The sequence below is a fragment of the Quercus suber genome, unplaced genomic scaffold (assembly GCF_002906115.3).
Source record: "Quercus suber isolate HL8 unplaced genomic scaffold, Cork oak 2.0 scaffold_91, whole genome shotgun sequence".
Taxonomy (NCBI): Eukaryota; Viridiplantae; Streptophyta; class Magnoliopsida; order Fagales; family Fagaceae; genus Quercus; species Quercus suber.
Window position 1 is genome coordinate 448,884 of NW_027069556.1, and position 17,477 is coordinate 466,360.

Here is a 17,477-nt window from a genome sequence, read left to right on the forward strand (position 1 = left end):
TTAGGTAAAAAATGGCATTGGAACAATTGAACATCGGTCTTAATTTTACCCCATATCAATGGCAGAGCCAGGATTTCAGTTTAGGGGGAGAGGGGGCAAGATTAAAAGTAAGGCTAATCTGAAAAATATTAGTCAATATTTATAAAAATAATAATAATTGTAAACTAATGTAATTGTCACCAAAAAAAAAAAAAAAAATCTATTATAAATGTAAATTGTAATATTTTGTCAATCTAAAAGTGTTAAGGGTATAGCAATATACCTAAAAAATAGTATATAGGTTCACTTTCCTTGATCAAAAAATTTAGAATTGAACATTTTTTTTCTACTCTTATGACTATTTAAAATTTGGATTCATAACAAAATCTAGAGTTTGGAATCATAAAAAAAAAATAATAAAAAAAATAAAAAAGAGATGGAAGAGAAAAAAAAATAGTGATGGTTTTAGTGTCTTAAAGAGCATTAAATAGTTTATTACTATTATTATGTGTAAAATATAGGACTCACTAATTAAAATGGCATGAGACACAAAAAATTGCAATAATTCTAGAGTACAAACAAAATTTACAAAATATTTTTATAATTGTTAAGGAGACTAGTTGTTAAAAGGAAATAAAAAAATTAAAAAGAAATGTTTTGTCTATAATATTTTCATAATACTTCATAACAAATATTAAGCAACAGGTTGTTATTGACTATAACTAGGGGCAAAAAGTAATTTTTTATTGTGAGTTCAAATTAAAACCAATAACAATTTACCACATATATTTTTTTTTTGGTAAAAATATTATAGATGTAATATTTCACATATTTAAATGGTGGGCCGAAATAAAAACCACTAAAATTTACCAACCTTTTCTTTTCTTTCTATTTTATTTTATTTTTGAGGGGAAACCATGGAACTTATTTTATTGAAATAAGCCTAAAGAATCGGCTTGAAGTACACTTTGAAATTGTGGTGGAACGTCCTCCATCCATAGTAAAAAATCTGGTATGCGTACGACGTATCTAGCCAAATTATGAGCTAAACCATTACATTCCCTCTTTGTATGAGAGTAACATAATTCATCAAAACTGTGTGACAATCTTTTTGCATCCTCAACAACTATAATATGAAATTTTTGTGCCTATGCTCTATAGCATTAAAGAAAAAAGGGATAAGTATGACTTTAGTGGAAAAGTGAAAAAGCTGGAATAAACTTTTGACTTTGTTAGAGCATTCCCATCAAAACTTTCAAAAAAAAATTAGCATTTAGCATCTCAAAAAGTCACTTTATAAATTTTAACACCTTATTTTACAATACCCTACATCAAAAGTTCTATCTTTTTACACTTTATTTAAAATAATAATAAAAAACTATCTTTACAAACATTAAAAGCAACGTCACTTATCTAAGGAATATAATAATATTTCTTGTTATAAGATTTGAGCTATAGTAGACTGCTATCTATGGCAGTCTACTATAGCTCATATGCCAAAATTTATAGCAATAACATTTTTGTTGTAGGGCTTTTTTGTGGAATGGATGCTAAAATTTGACTTTTTAGCTTTTAAAAGTCTTATTGTGAATGCTATTAGGAGCAAAGTTTTTAGATCCAGACCGTTCATTGACTGTAAAAAGGAGAGTTCAAGGTTTTTGAGGTCGAACCAGGGTCGAACCGTGATGATATCATAATTAATTTAATAATTATTTAAATATATATAAAATCATTAAATTAATAAAAATAGAAAAATTACTAAAATAGTCCAAAACAAATATAGATAGTATTTTTTATAACATAACTTTCATAATACAAATAAAAATTATTAAATTCTAAAAAAATAAATAGCTATTGAGTTTCTAAATTATTTTTAAGTCATGACAAAGACGCTTTAGTATCCAATAATTTTATATTTTATGAAACGCAATAAAATAGTTAAGAGACCAATTAATTTATTTGCTCATTGCCAAGCCCATTTGACAGCCAATCATTTTTTTCCCAAGCCCATTTGAATAGTCACTGTTCACCATTTATTATGAATTAGAAAAAAAAAAAAAAAAAAAAAAACAAAAGCTAGATCAGAAGATGTCCATGCATTTAAAAATTGTTAAAGTTAAATAAATAACAAAATCTAAGAAGGAAGTGCTTGACAGCAAGCAAGCATTATATGTTAGTAGTTGACACTAAAGCAAGTAGCTGCAAAGAAAAAGTCTCCAGAAGCAGTGAAGAAGTCTACAACATTTTTAGTAATACTTTCACAACAAAATTTATATGAAAAGTTAATACTAGTTCTAATTTGAACCTACTGTTGAAATTATTTTTTTTACTTATCAATATTAACTAATAATAATATGTTACTTAAAATTTATTGTGAAACATTATAAAAATATTGTAGTAACATTTAATTGTGATTTTTTATTCTTTTTATTATTTTTCTTTTCTTTCCTTTCACGTGGAGAGCTCATCTTTTATTCAAAATTTAAAAGCTTTCAATATTTCCAACGCTAGGCAGCTAGTGTCAGTGTACTGTAGGCACGTGGAGAGTTTAGGAAGCTTTCAATATTTCCAAGGCTAGGCAGCTAGTGTCAGTGTAGTCCTAACAAATACAAAGAAAGAGAAAGTGAGAAAGAGAAAGTGAGAAACCAGACCACATACATAACATAGTTTAGCAAAAAAAAAGGAGAGAGGGAGACGGAAAGAGAAGAAGAAGAAAAAAAAGAAAGAAGAAGAAGAAGCAGTTGCTTCATGGCGCCACCACTGCTTTGTCGTCATCTTCTTCCTTTTCTCCTTTTCTGTGTTTTTTTTTTTTTTTTTTTAGGTTCAAATTCAGGGAACCGTGAGAAGCGGTCTGATCACGGTTTCCAGAACCATGAGGTCCGACCGTAGTTTGCACGGGTCCCTGCTTTTTTCCCATAGAGCGATTCTTGAGGCTAAAAGAACCGCAAAAATAAACGGTTCAAAGTTTTTCTGGTCGGACCGTACGGTCCGGTCCGGTTTCAAAACCTTGATTAGGAGCTCTTTGCTCTCTTTTGTACGGTGTTACTACTAACTTTATTCTTTATTTATTTATTTATTATTTCCAATTACACCCTTAGTTTTGGTTGATTTTACTTAGAATTGAAGAGCGTTGCTTTGTAATTATTTTATGTTATAAGGAGTAAGACATAGGTTGATGGATACAAGAATAATGTTTTTTGAGAAGTCAGGGGGCAGTTGCCCCTCTCGCCCCCTTGGCTCCATCGTTGCCCCACATATATATATATATATATATGTGCGGGTCGCAAATGAGGCCAATGGGCTCAGCCCCACTTGGGCTCACAACTAATTTGTTTGTAAGGCTGAATTTCCTACTATGGGTGATCCTACAACCAAGGACTCACTGAGATCACCTTTCTCCTTCTTGGCGACACAATCTTTCCTCCCAACTGCTCTCCGGACTCTCTTTTTCTCCCCCTTTTTCTGACCAACCCTCTCTTTCTTCTCCTTCCCTCTTATTTATAGTGCTCAGCTCAGGCGAGGGTCATTAATGCTTCGCATGTTTGTGCAACAGAGGGTCCAGTAGGATTATTTTAGGTTCAAATTCAGGGAACCGTGAGAAGCGGTCTGATCACGGTTTCCAGAACCATGAGGTCCGACCGTAGTTTGCACGGGTCCCTGCTTTTTTCCCATAGAGCGATTCTTGAGGCTAAAAGAACCGCAAAAATAAACGGTTCAAAGTTTTTCCAGTCGGACCGTACGGTCCGGTCCGGTTTCAAAACCTTGATTAGGAGCTCTTTGCTCCCTTTTGTACAGTGTTACTACTAACTTTATTCTTTATTTATTTATTTATTATTTCCAATTACACCTTAGTTTTGGTTGATTTTACTTAGAATTGAAGAGCGTTGCTTTGTAATTATTTTATGTTAGAAGGAGTAAGACATAGGTTGATGGATACAAGAATAATGTTTTTTGAGAAGTCAGGGGGCAGTTGCCCCTCTCGCCCCCTTGGCTCCATCGTTGCCCCACATATATATATATATATTATATTTTTTTTTTTTAAATTACAGCTAGTAGTGGTCAGTCCAAACAAGAGATATTAATTAAGTGATTAATCAAAATTAATATACTGATTATTACATTTGTATTATAAATATGCAGTTACAAATAAACTAGCCAAGACGACTACAAGTATTGTGAGCTGTGGGGAAGCTAGGAAGTTAGGGGGGTCATGGCCCTCATGGATTTTGAAATTTTCCATTAATAATATTAACAAAATTATAAATTTATTAATATTTACTTACTAGCCCTTTAGATTTTGAGAAAAAAAAAATACTACTAGTGTAATCCATCTAATTATTCATTCGGCCTCCCTCAAATTTTAAAATTGGTTCAAAAACCCAAAAAAAGAAAAGAAAAAAAAATCTAGCACATTCTTTTTTGAGAGGTAAAATTTCAATCTATGGTGTCCATTCTTAATAATTGTCATTTATCATTAGACCAAGACACTAATTAGTTTTTGGTGTAGGGGGATAGAATTCCAGATTTCTTATTTAACAATAAGAGATTTTACCAGTTAAGTTAACTAGAACTCACTAGCGCATTCCTTAGCCCATAGCTCTTCCAAATACAAACAATAAAACAACTTAAATAAACAATCCCAAATCATCAATATCACAAAATCAATCTCCCCTTGGGCCAAAAACTCCTTAAAGCTCTAAACAACTGAAAATACTTTCCAAAATTGCAAATAACCAAAATACCCCTTAAAACTTCCAAAATAACTGAAATGTGCCTAAATTTCTACAGTATCCACCATCACCCCCTCCCCAAAATTTTATATCTTATGTTTTGTCAATGACATAAATGGCTATAGCTAAAAAAAAAAAAAAAAAATCAATGTGGTGTAATAAGTTTACAATAAATGAATATTGCTTTGGCGTGCTTCCTAGTTCCTACGGTCATTATTTATTCAACTTAAAAGGACACAGGGCAATACTTGAATGATAAATGATATTAGGGCTAAGGAAAGACGGTTTTTGTGCTTTCTCCTTGGATTCATGTCGACTCAGGGAGTCTGGACATGAAGGTGAGTACATTACTATGAAGTTGGGGTTGAGCATAACTTTGAGTTGGTTAAGCTTATGAGGGATCTTAGGATATTAGATCCAAAGTTATCACATAAGTGTGTGGGACATAACAAACCATCTTTATTGTTTCTTTTAGGGGGTGCACTATGCTGGTTTGATGGAGCTTAATTGCAATGTAGGCCTTGCAGGTTAGGCTTGTCCATGGAACGAATAATTTTCACTTGTATGTGTAGGACAAGTGTATGGAAGCATATGAGATATATGCTTTGGATAGCATACACATAATGGGCGAGTGAGAGGATATAGGTAGCCCATATATAAGAAAAACCACTATTCTAGGCTTTACCATAAGATTCTTTAGACTAAATAAAAAAGTCAGATTCAAAGCCTAATTTAATTTGATGCAATACAGTACATGTTAGAGATATATTAGCCCATTAGTATAGGCTCAAGTCTAATTCTACTTTGTATTCAAGCCAAGTCTCTTACTTGTACTAAAAATCTATTAGTCTAGAATTTAATCTACTATATATACACATGTTATAATTCATTGTAATACAAGATTTGTACTACACTATAATATATTATTGATGTAGCCCTTTAGGGTTTTCTCCATGGATATAGGCTGTTAGGCTAAATCACGTAACTCTCATTAACAGTACAAATATCTAATTCCGGCACTTCCTCCTGAACCAACATTCAACATGGTGTATCAATGTTAATATTTAACAGTACAAATATCTAATTTCGGCACTTCCCTCTTGGACCAACATTCAGGGTACAAATCTACAAATTCTCCAAGATAGATCATTCTTTTTAGATGATGTGCTAGGGTTATTTCCTTATTAATTGGCAAACTAATGATCACTTTAGAAAACTATGGTTCATATTTACTCTCACAAACTAATTTTAGTAATCATTAGGGTGCAGTGGCAAATTCCAATTTGTGAAGAAAAAGAGCGAAGGAAGTGAACCAAAGATACATATCGGTCTAATGAATATACAGTTTGACAGTAAGTTTCTCATGGCCCAACCCACCACGAGATGACGTAGTGAATTTAAGTCAGATTTGTTTGATTAAAAAAAGTTTCCAGAATATTATTTTTATTGGCATTGTGAATAATTCTTCATTCTGTGCCGTGTGAACGAAGAACAAATGCTAAAACATCATCATCATGATAATAATAAAAAATGTGTTTAATTACTAGTAGTGTCATCTCTAGGAAAATCATAAGAGCTCTACTTTAAAGAGCTCAAGTCACATTCTAACACGTAGCCATGGCTTTGGCATCTATGAGAAGGCACCGCCTATGACGCATCAACTTGCCAGAACATTTCTTCTTGCTTAGACATACTCTCTCTTTTATTCCTTTCTTTTCTTTCATGCTTACCAGTGTGAATATATATATATATATATATATAGATCACCTATTTATTCGTGTTACATATATAATACATAGCATACTTCCATTTATATGTGTGTGAGAGAGTCATACAGAAAGAAAGAAAAAAAAAGAGAGTAATTTAGAGTAAAGTAAACATGTCGGATTGGGGTCCAGTGGTGATAGCAGTGGTGCTGTTTGTGCTGTTAAGCCCAGGGCTATTGTTTCAACTTCCCGGGAGGAACAAAGTGGTGGAGTTTGGGAGCATGCAGACAAGTGGGTTATCCATACTCGTCCACACCATCATTTTCTTTGGCCTCATAACTATCTTCCTCATCGCTGTTGGTGTTCACATATATACTGGATGAGTGACCTGCGCTAGCTGCTCTCTTTTACAATTATTTGTGCCCATTTTGTGGGGATCATATACAGTATTCCTCTGGCTCTGACTTTCTAGCTAATTCTGTCTTTGTCTTTTGTTTTCGGTTGTTTTGTTTTGAACAGTGTGTGGGGATTGTGTTATGTTTATAAGCTCTCTCGCCCGTTGAATGATTCAATGATTTATCTATGTCATAAATTATCTAAGATACTGAATCGCTAGGATCTTTGGAACTTGTGGGGATGTAATTCTCTCGGGAGAGCTGTGAATTTTATTTTTGTGGGTTGCTTCCTTTAATACATTTATTTCTTCTTAAATCGCTTTGCTTTGCCATGGAATAATTTTTTTACGAATAAAAATATTAATGAAAAATGATTTATTAATGTTTCTCTTTTGTCCTCTATGTTTGTAAAAAAAATTTACAATGAAATGTCACAGCATTTTCACAATAAAGTAAAGTGTCAAGTTACCACAAGTCAGAGTAAAATAAAGTAATTTATGCGTGGATCTACCACAACTCAAAATAAGGGTACTGTGAAAATGTTGTGAGATTTTATCATATCCTTAAAATTTCTCTTGCTAATAAGTCCAATGATATAAAATTACTTGCTCATATATCATAATTGGTGATAAAATTGAACATTTTAGTTTTGAAGATTATAACGTATCAATTAAAATCATTTGTATTGATTATGGAAGTAGAGACTTCTAATTGATATGTTGGAGTCTTTTAAGTGTGTAAGATACATTAAATTGGATCGCTGTGAGATTTATTATGGATTAACTATTGTTAATAGAATAATAAATCTCACTGCTTTTACTTTCATAAACTCTCATTCCTAAAAGTATTGTGAACCCCAATATGAAATATTAGTTGCTTTGATGTATACAACAATAAGATCTTATCAATGGTGAAAACCTGAACACATTAAACAAGCGTATGTAGGGTTAAGACTTAAGAGAACACACATTCTCAAGATGAAATTCACAATCTCTTTCTAGAGACATGAAACACCCCCTAAGATAAATTTAATGAGAATTAGTTATTCAAAGTGTTGGGCTCAACTACTTTAGTAAAGAGTTACTAAAGTGTGGGCAACTCAAAGCTAATTTGTTATTGTAGGGTTAGGATTTGTGACCCAAGCCCAAAACAATGAATTTGTAGAGAATGGGTGAAAGAGCTAGGTTGATTATGGAATCAACAACAATTAATCACAACCCTCAAGCACAAACCAACATGAATTTACACGTAAAGAATGGATGTCCAAAGAGGTATATTATTGATTATGTGGTGAATACAGATCTTAGGGTTACAATCAAGCTCTTTTTGTTTTTCTTCTCTCTCCTTCCCTATCTCCCTTCTTCCTCAGGAGCTTCTTTCCTTTATATAACCTCCCTTCTCCTCATCTCCATCGTCCACTTGTACCTCATCCGTGAGTCTACTTGAGTATATGTTATGTCAAGCATCTCCTTTAGCTCTGTGTGAGTGGCGGTAGGTGAGGATACACTGTTCAGGGGTCTTCTCCACATAAATGCGGCCAGAAAAGTTGCTGTAGAGCATTAAATACGGTGGTAGCAGCTTTCTCTTTAGATATTTCTTCATCCTTATCGTCTCCAAGTATACTCAGAGCTTATCTTGATCAGGAGGAGTCCTCGGAAAATCATTTTGACCTTTTATACGTTCAATTGATCCATACTATTCGCGTCAGAGGAGTATAACCTCTTCGAACAAAAGATGACCTCTTTGAATTGTAATCACTTTTCTTTCTGGGGGTCCCTCTTCCAGATGGGCCTTGCCCTTACCTCTCGTTCTCTTCGGAGGCACAGTAATCCTCACATGGGGCCCTAAGCCCACTATGTTAGATTGGACATTTTTCCCCCCATAATAGCCCCTCAAAATTTTAATTTTTTCCTCACATCCGAGGAGAAAGAATGAGATTTTGACCTGCCACGTAAGGAAAAAGAAATAAAAATAAAAAAGTTTAAAAGAGAGAATCCGTAAATACCCCAGTTTACACGTGCGCGGGCATAGAGACAAGCACTTCATTATTGCTGCTGTCAGTTCCGTATTCCCAAAGCATTGTATTAATTACTCCAGGCGGCGTTTTATCTTTTGCATCCAACGGTGGGTTGTTGATCCAACGAACAGGGTTCTTCTTCGGGATTTGGACGAGATGAATTACACCCTTTCACCTGTCCCCGTATATAAACCCTCAGAGGAGGTTATTTTTCTTTACTTTACGTATCCTCAGAATACCCAGCGAGCTCTTTCATTCAAAACCCTTCAAGCTTCTTCGATTTTCTGTCTTCTTTCCTTCCAGGATCTACCAAGAGTCCATTTTGAGTCCAGGGATTGTTCTCCACTCTTGTCTGTGTAAGTTTCAGCATCTTTTGGTCCTTTATTTTCTTCTCGGCTAGTATTTTCTACCTTCGAAACCCATTTCCTGGCCACTGCTTCAATCATTCTCTAAAAATGGGTAAATTTCAACATCTCGTCGATAGTCCGACGTTGATAGAGGAATTTAAGCGAAATTATGGCATACCGCGGGGGGTGAATTTGTGATATTGCCCTCCGGAGCAGATACTAATGGCCCGAAGAGAGGGAGAGGTAGTAATCCCAATGATAGCCTTCATCGAAGGGGGAATGACCCTCCCAATGGGTTCCATCACCTTGAACTACCTTCGCAACCACAGGCTCTTTCTTGAGCAGTGCGCGCCCAACACCTTTAGGATACTAGGAGCTATCGATGCCTTGAACCAACAATTAGGATTAGGGCTGACCTGGCATGACCTGGTATATATGTATGAGTGTCATAGCCAAAAAGGGGCGGGATACTACCTTAAATCCCGATCCGACATCGTTAGATTGTTCTCCTGCCTTCCCAAATCAAATAAAGGGATGAAAGACGACTATTTAATCGTCTCAGGCGCATGGCATGACGGTATACACTGTCCGACCGAGCTAGGAGAGCTAGGTGTGACTTCCTAGACTTAGGATTTCTAACAATAGTCTTAGGATCTTCATTCTTCATAACTTGTTTTTTATGCCGTCATATTTCAATCCTCTGACCGTGTTTGTTTGTTTGTTTGTTTGTTTGTTTGTTTATTTGTTTTTTTTTTTTTTTTTTTTGTGTTTATAGATAAAGCACATACTACTCCTCGACTCAGTCTTACCAACACTGCCGCCCTTAATTATCTACTTCGCTCGGAGATATTTGTGAGTGAAGACGGACAGCTCCGGTCCATCCCACTTATCCTCGGTTATACACCTAAGAAAGCAGATATTCAGCTGGCCGACAACGCCATTACACAAGGTGATCACCGGCTTTGGCGAATAGATGTCGCTCGGCGACACTTTTTAGCGCCATACGACCTTGAGCCCATTCCACACCCCAACCCACAGGGTGTGCCATTTCTAATCCAACCAGTTCAACAAGTCCCCCTCGAGCCGGCGGTCGTAGGAGAAAGGGTCGGCTCCTTATCCTCTTCGCTAGAGGAACAGATAGACAAGTTCAGATTTGAAGGGAAAGCTTCAGAGGGAGTGCAGGTAATACCCTCCTCAGACTCCGAGGAGGAGGCCGACAGGCAATCCAGCGTCCGCCAACCAGTTCTGGTAACCACTCTTCCAGAGGACTCTTCGGAAGAAGAAGAGATGTCCGACTTAAAACTTCTGCTAAAGTCAAGAGGCAAGAAAGCTGAGTCCAAAGGGACGGGGACTTCCCGATCAGTAGTGAATTTACCTCCACCTCTACCCCCACCTCAGGTTCCTGATCCGGCCTTAAAACCAATACCGGACCTAAAGAAAAACAGGCCTCTCGAGCCTAAGGAGCGGGAGGTGGTGATACCACCAAAGACCTCAAAGCAACAAAAGGTGGTGAGGGACCACTGGAGTAAGAAGGCCTCATCCGTGAAGAGTAGGGAGGAGCCTCCTGTGGCTGACGTGCGCCGAGGGCAACGCATGTGGTCTTCCAGATTTGAACTAGATGACGTTCCTTTTTCTTGGGAGACCTCTGTTAGAAACTATGATGGGAGTAGAGCGGGGCTGATAGCTGAAACCTTGGAGCAACCACTGCTCCTCCCCCGATACATGGAGTCATACAGGCGCTTCAGCCAGTATGAACTTTTCATGTCCCTGAAGAGGGACCTGGCCATGGTAAGTGTGCTTATCCAGCTCTTCGTTGGCATATTAATTTTCTGTATTTTATGCTAACTCTTTTACTTTACTATTCAGATTACCCAGCAAGTCTTCGTGGCCGAGGAGTGGAACCGAAAAGCCTACGTTGAAGCCCAAGCGGAGGCCCACTCTAGGTCCGAGGTGGAAAAAGCTTTGGGCAGCTTAAAGGAAAAGGTCTCTCAGATCTCCGACCAGCTAAAAGGGGTGACTTAGGAAAGGGATAGCCTCAATGCTGGTCTCAAAAATGCTGAGAGCCAGGCCGAAGCCCAACGCAAGCTGCTAAATGATACTCAGAACAATCTGGCCTCTGAGAAAGCTCTTGTGAAGGAACTTCGCGCCGAACTTCAGAAGGCCAGGGAGGCTACTAAGCAGGCTTAGAGGGACGCTCAGCTGGCCAAGGAGGAGACCGAGGCCGAAAAGAAAGCAGCCTACCAACTGGGAGTGGAGGTGACCGAAAAAGGTCTTACTGAGCAGTTTGCCTCGGTCAGCCAGGACTACTGCGATATAACATGGGGCAAGGCGCTAGATGCTGTTGGGGTGTCTGCTGACTCGAAACTGAGGCTGCCTAGGAGCATTTATTACGACCCAGACATCCGAGAGCTCCCAAAGTCTGATCCCCCACCTCCAACACAACTCCCAGAGGCCTCGGAGCAACCCTTGGTCAGCCAAGCTCCTCTAACCACCCTTGAGCCTTCCAAGGATTTTGGCCAGCTAGGTGATCAGAGTACCCCAGCTGAGCCACCCAAGGACATGGGCGAGGGCTTGGAAAAAAAGACAACATCCTCAGAACCCAAGGACCAGGCCCCAGAAGCTGTTGCTACTCGAACAAGCCAGGCTACCGATCCTAGGGTCCTTCCAGCAAAAACTTAGATACTTAGATTTTAGTTGGTTTTTTTTTCCTCTTGTTTTCCTTTTATGTAAGGGATTGTAAACTATCCTCTTTTGATCAATGAAACAATTTCTCTTTTACTTTTGGTGTATTTGTTGCATACCTTATGACTTACTTTTGCTACAAGTAACTTCACTTTGTAATTATGGTAGCGTAGGCAAACATAATCACCCTATCTTGCTGATAATATATATAACTAAAATTGATTCCGAAGAGGACAGTACATAAAAGTTGCTGTTAAGTAATGAACATAACAAGTATTATAAAAGTTGGATAGATCTTTTCGCACGTATACTAAGAATATTAGCATAGGTTAGAGTTGATATTAAACACAGTTAAGAATGTCAGCCAAAATTCATTCTAAAGTTAACCTTCAGTATTAATAGCAACACAAAAGTATTAACTAACTAAAAATCATCTAGTCCGAGGGTCACAGGCATGATTGGGTTTAAGTTTAAATACTTAGGAAGAATCACCAAGGGGTGTTAACTAACCCAAATCATCTGGTACGAGGACTACAAGCATGATTGGATTTAAGTTTAAACACTTAGAGAACCAGTGAGGAGTGTTAACTAACCCAAATCATCTGGTCCGAGGACTACAGGCATGATTGGATTTAAGTTTAAACACTTAGAGAACTGAGGAGGAGTGTTAACTAACCTAAATCATCTGGTCCGAGGACTACAGGCATGATTGGATTTAAGTTTAAACACTTAGAGAACTGATAAGGGAGTGTTAACTAACCCAAATCATCTGGTCCGAGGACTACAGGCACGATTGAATTTAAGTTTAAACACTTAGAGAACTGATAAGGGAGTGTCAACTAACCCAAATCATCTGGTCCGAGAACTACAGGCACGATTGGATTTAAGTTTAAACACTTAGAGAGCTGATAAGGAGTGTTAACTAACCCAAATCATCTGGTCCGAGGACTACAGGTATGATTGGATTTAAGTTTAAACACTTAGAGAACTGAGAAGGAGTGTTAACTAACCCAAATCATCTGGTCCGAGGACTACAGGCATGAATGGATTTAAGTTTAAACACTTAGAGAACTGATAAGAATGACAAGTTATCACAATGACCAAAGAAATGATTCGATTAATAATAGTACCTTTTGAGGTTATTTACATTCCAGGGGCGTGGTATTACATGACTATCCAAGTCTTCCAGGAAATATGCCCCAATGCCAGCCCCTGAAGTAATACGATATGACCCTTCCCAATTTAGTCCTAATTTCCCCCAGGTTGGGTTTTTTGCAGTGCCAACAACTTTTTGGAGTACCAAATCACCGGGTTCTAGGGGCCTTAGCTTTACGTTGGCATCATAACCCCGCCTGAGTTTCTGCTGGTAATGTGCCAGTCGAACCATTGCATTTTCTCTCCTTTCTTCGATCAAATCCAAGCCTGCTTCTAGAAGTTTATCATTGCTGGTCGGACTGAACAAGCTAGTTTTTAGAGTTGGGAACCCCGTCTCCAGAGGAATGATAGCTTCAGCGCCATAAGTCATCGAAAAAGGGGTTTCTCCAGTAGATTTGTGAGGCGTAGTTCTGTAAGCCCAAAGCACGCGTGGCAACTCTTCAACCCACTTGCCCTTCGCATCGTCCAATCTCTTCTTCAATCCATTAACTATGACTTTGTTAACTGCTTCAGCTTGCCCATTCCCCTGAGGGTAGGCAGGGGTAGAGTATCTATTCGTGATTCTTAGTTCGCTACAATAACTCCAAAACGCATTACTGTCGAACTGTAAGCCGTTGTCCGAGATGAGAGTATGAGGAAATCCAAAATGAGTAATGATATTCTTCCATACAAATCTTTGCACATCTACATCTCGGATATTGGCCAGAGGTTCAGCTTCAACCCATTTGGTGAAATAGTCTGTGCCGACCAGAAGGTACTTCCTGTTTCATGTGGCCTTTGGGAATGGACCCACTATATCCAAGCCCTACTGTGCAAACGGCCACAGACTAGATAGTGGGTTGAGGACTCCACCTGGTTGGTGTATGTTCGGTGCAAATCGTTGATATTGATCGCACTTCTTTACATAATCATGGGCTTCTTTTTGCATGTTCGGCCACCAATACCCTTGAGTAATGGCTCGGTGAGCCAAAGATCTACCCCCAGTGTGACTCCCACAAATTCCTTCATGCAACTCTTCTAGTAGCAACTCAGCCGTCTCTGTATGAATACATAACAGGTATGGTCCCGAATAGGATCGTTTGTATAATTTTCGGTCCTCGGACAGCCAAAATCTGGTTGCCTTCCTTTGAATTTTGTCAGCCTCCCCCCGTTCTTCTAGCAAAATGTCATCTTTCAAGAATTTGGTTATAGGGTCCATCCAGCAGAGACTGTCTCTGATTTGGTGGACTCGGACTGCATCCCCTCCTGTCCCGGTGGGTTTATGGAAATCCTCGATGAGGATAACTCTCGGTAAATTTTGCTCCGAAGAGGTGGCTAGTGTGGCCAAAGAATCTGTATGTGCGTTACTGCTTCTAGGAACATGTAGCAAGCTGAAAAATTCGAATTCCAACTGCAAACGTTTGACTCGATTCAAGTATCCTTGCATTCTTTCATCCTTTGCTTCAAACTCCCCCTGTACTTGGCCCACAACTAATCTTGAGTCCGAGAACAACTCCACTGCCTTTCCTCCCATTCTTCGGACTATAGACATTCCCATCAATAGGGCTTCATACTCTGCCTCGTTATTGGTTGCACCGAAATCCAGCCTTAATGACTTTTTAATGATGATTTTCTCTGGAGATATCAAGACTAGCCCTACTCCAGAACCTTTCCGGTTCACAGCGCCGTCCACATATACTCCCTAGTGGGTAGGATCTTGTTGAGAAATCATGCCAACCGATTTTCCATCCATGTCTCTCTCTGTCATTATTTCTTCTAAGCTGGGTTCTGTGAACTCGGCCACTAAATCCGCAAGGATCTGCCCTTTGACTGAAGCGCGAGGCATATACTTGATATCAAAAGCTCCTAAGATAGTGCCCCACTTGGCTATCCTCCCCGTGTAGTCGGCACTTCGAAGTACGGTCTTAAGCGGGAGTTGCGTGAGCACAATGACAGTATGTGCTTGGAAGTAGTGGAGCAATTTTTGTGTTCCAAGTACTACTGCCAAAATAGCTTTTTCCAATGGCAAGTATCTGATCTCAGCCTTATGTAGAGACTTACTCACACAGTAAACCGACCTTTGTATACTTGATCCACTCTTATCAACACTAGACTTACAACATGGGGAACCACTGCGATATAGGCAAATAAGACCTCATCTGGTTCAGGGCTAGACATAATTGGTGGCCGAGCCAAGTAGTCTTTAAGTTGTTGGAAAGCTGAGGCACATTCTTCAGTCCATTCAAATCCCTTCCACTTGTTGATCAGCGAAAAGAAGGGTTTACACCTATCCGCAGACCTGGAGATGAATCGGTTCAAAGCAACTGCCATCCCTGTTAACTTCTGAACCTCTTTTGAATTCCGAGGAGGCTGCAGATTTTGAATAGCCTTTATCTGATCGGGATTGACCTCAATTCCCCTATGCGTTACCATGTAACCCAAAAATTTGCCTGATCCCACACCAAATGAGCACTTCGAGGCGTTCAAGAGCAAATTGTGTCTCCTCAGGGTTTCAAAAACGTTATCAAGGTCCTTCACATGCTCAGAAATAACTTTGCTTTTTACCACCATATCGTCTATATAGACCTCAACGCTTTTGCCTAATTGTGATTCAAACATCTTGGTCATCATCCACTGATAAGTAGAACTTGCATTTTTTAGACTGAATGGCATCACTTTATAATGGTAATTACCAATGGGAGTAACAAAAGCAGTTTTCTCTTGGTCATCTGGGGCTAACGGTATCTGATAGTAACCTTGGAAAGCATCCAAGAAAATCTGAGATGGCCGATAGTAGCATCTACAAATTGATCGATTTTCGGTATAGGGAAAGGATCCTTAGGACAAGCTTTATTTAAGTTCGTGAAGTCCACACAAACTCGCCACTTTCCACTCTTCTTCTTTACCACCACAGTATTTGCCAACCATTCTGGATAAAAAAACCTTTTTAATAGCCCCAGCTTGTTTGAGCTTCATCACTTCTTCTTTAACTGCGTCCGCATGCTCTTTGAATGGCCGCCGAGGAGGCTGCTTCTTGGGTACACATAGTGCGTTGACCCTCAAATGATGGCAAATGAACTCTGGATCTACTCCTGGGGCTTTGTAAGTACTCCAGGCGAATACGTCAATATTTCTTTTAAGGAAATCAATCAGCTCTTCTTTTTCTGGTTGAAGTATCTGAGACCCGATTTGAAAGTATCTTTCAGGATTGCCCCCAATTAAAACTTGCACTAAGTCCTCGCATTTAGCGCCTTCATCAAGATCTTCGACGGGTGACAACCGACCTCTTAACTGCTATAAGTCTCCCTCCACCCTGATTGAGGATTCAGTCTCAGGTTCATGTCGTATGGCAGCCACCAAGCATTGTTTAGCCGAGGATTGATCCTCGCGGATTTCACAAACGCGCCCTTCGGATGGATATTTAACTTTTTGATGTAGAGTGGAGGAAACAGCCCCTAGCGTATGTAACCAAGGTCTGGCTACAATTACTGTATACGGGGAAAAAACATCTACAACAATGAAATCCACTTCCACCACTTCGGAGCCAATCTGTACGGGCAGCCGTATCTGTCCTTTCGGGGTGACCATCCTTCCCTCAAAGCTAACCAGGGGAGAACAGTATGGAGTTAAGTCATCAAGCTTGAGGTTCAACCCCTTGTAGAGGTCAGGATACATAATCTCCACCGCCCAGCCTTGATCCACCATCACCCTCTTCACATCATATCCCCCAATTCTGAGGGTGACTACCAAAGCATCGTCGTGAGGTTGAATGGTTCCAGCTTTATCTTCGTCCGAAAAGCCTAAAACGGGCGGGACAGCCTGTCTAGAGCTCCTCGGATCTCGACTAATATCCCCTACTGGTAGCCGAGCCACTGACATAACTTTAGATGGCCAGGACCCTGTTCTTCCTGACGCTGCGAAAATGATGTTAATAGTACCTAATGGAGTTTTCGTAGAATCTCTCTTTTCGGACTCAAAGTTCACTTAACCTCCTCGGCCATTGGAGTGGTGCAAAAGATGCCTCAACCTGCCTTCGCGGACCAGTTGGTCCAAATGATCCTATAAACTTCTGCAGTCTTCAGTGGCATGCCCATGGTCTTGGTGGTATTAACAATAGAGATTGTGATTGCGTCTCTCAGGGTTCCCTACCATTTTACTCGACCACCTAAAGAATGATTCATTCTTGATCTTTTCCAGAACTTGATGAACTGGCTCCTTGAATACTGTATTGACTGCTTGAGCATTTGTTGACCCCGACTGCCCAGCGACATCTCTCCGCGGCTCATTGTTGTTGTAACGATCCGACCTGAAGTCCTTCCTGTCATGGGGGATAACCTTATCCTTATCCTTCCCTTGCTGCTGATCTTCTTCAACCCTTTTATATTTTTCAATACGGTCCATAAGTTGACGCATGTTAGTAACAGGTTTGCCGGACAAGGATGTCCTTAAACCATGATCAGTGGGGAGACCCAGCTTAAACATGTCTA

The 17,477-nt window shown here is 39.1% G+C and overlaps 3 protein-coding genes across 3 annotated transcripts; 2 read left to right on the forward strand and 1 right to left on the reverse strand.

Moving 5' to 3' along the window:
• The first annotated feature begins 6,373 nt into the window (after nucleotides 1-6,373).
• On the forward strand, nucleotides 6,374-7,126 carry LOC112015288 (uncharacterized). Its single transcript, XM_024047676.2, has one exon. The coding sequence runs from the start codon at nucleotides 6,589-6,591 to the stop codon at nucleotides 6,796-6,798; it is 210 nt and encodes a 69-aa protein (XP_023903444.1). The 5' UTR covers nucleotides 6,374-6,588; the 3' UTR covers nucleotides 6,799-7,126.
• Nucleotides 7,127-9,937: 2,811 nt separating this feature from the next.
• On the forward strand, nucleotides 9,938-11,901 carry LOC136067912 (uncharacterized). Its single transcript, XM_065774354.1, has 2 exons — nucleotides 9,938-10,962; nucleotides 11,041-11,901. The coding sequence occupies exons 1-2, from the start codon at nucleotides 10,462-10,464 to the stop codon at nucleotides 11,194-11,196; spliced, it is 657 nt and encodes a 218-aa protein (XP_065630426.1). The 5' UTR covers nucleotides 9,938-10,461; the 3' UTR covers nucleotides 11,197-11,901.
• Nucleotides 11,902-12,973: 1,072 nt separating this feature from the next.
• LOC136067903 (uncharacterized) lies at nucleotides 12,974-16,869 on the reverse strand. Its single transcript, XM_065774342.1, has 5 exons — nucleotides 16,480-16,869; nucleotides 15,934-16,167; nucleotides 15,109-15,735; nucleotides 13,956-14,692; nucleotides 12,974-13,772 (listed from the first exon to the last, which is right to left on the reverse strand). Exons 1-5 carry the CDS (start codon nucleotides 16,867-16,869, stop codon nucleotides 12,974-12,976), a joined length of 2,787 nt encoding a protein of 928 aa, XP_065630414.1.
• Between the last annotated feature and the right edge of the window lie 608 nt (nucleotides 16,870-17,477).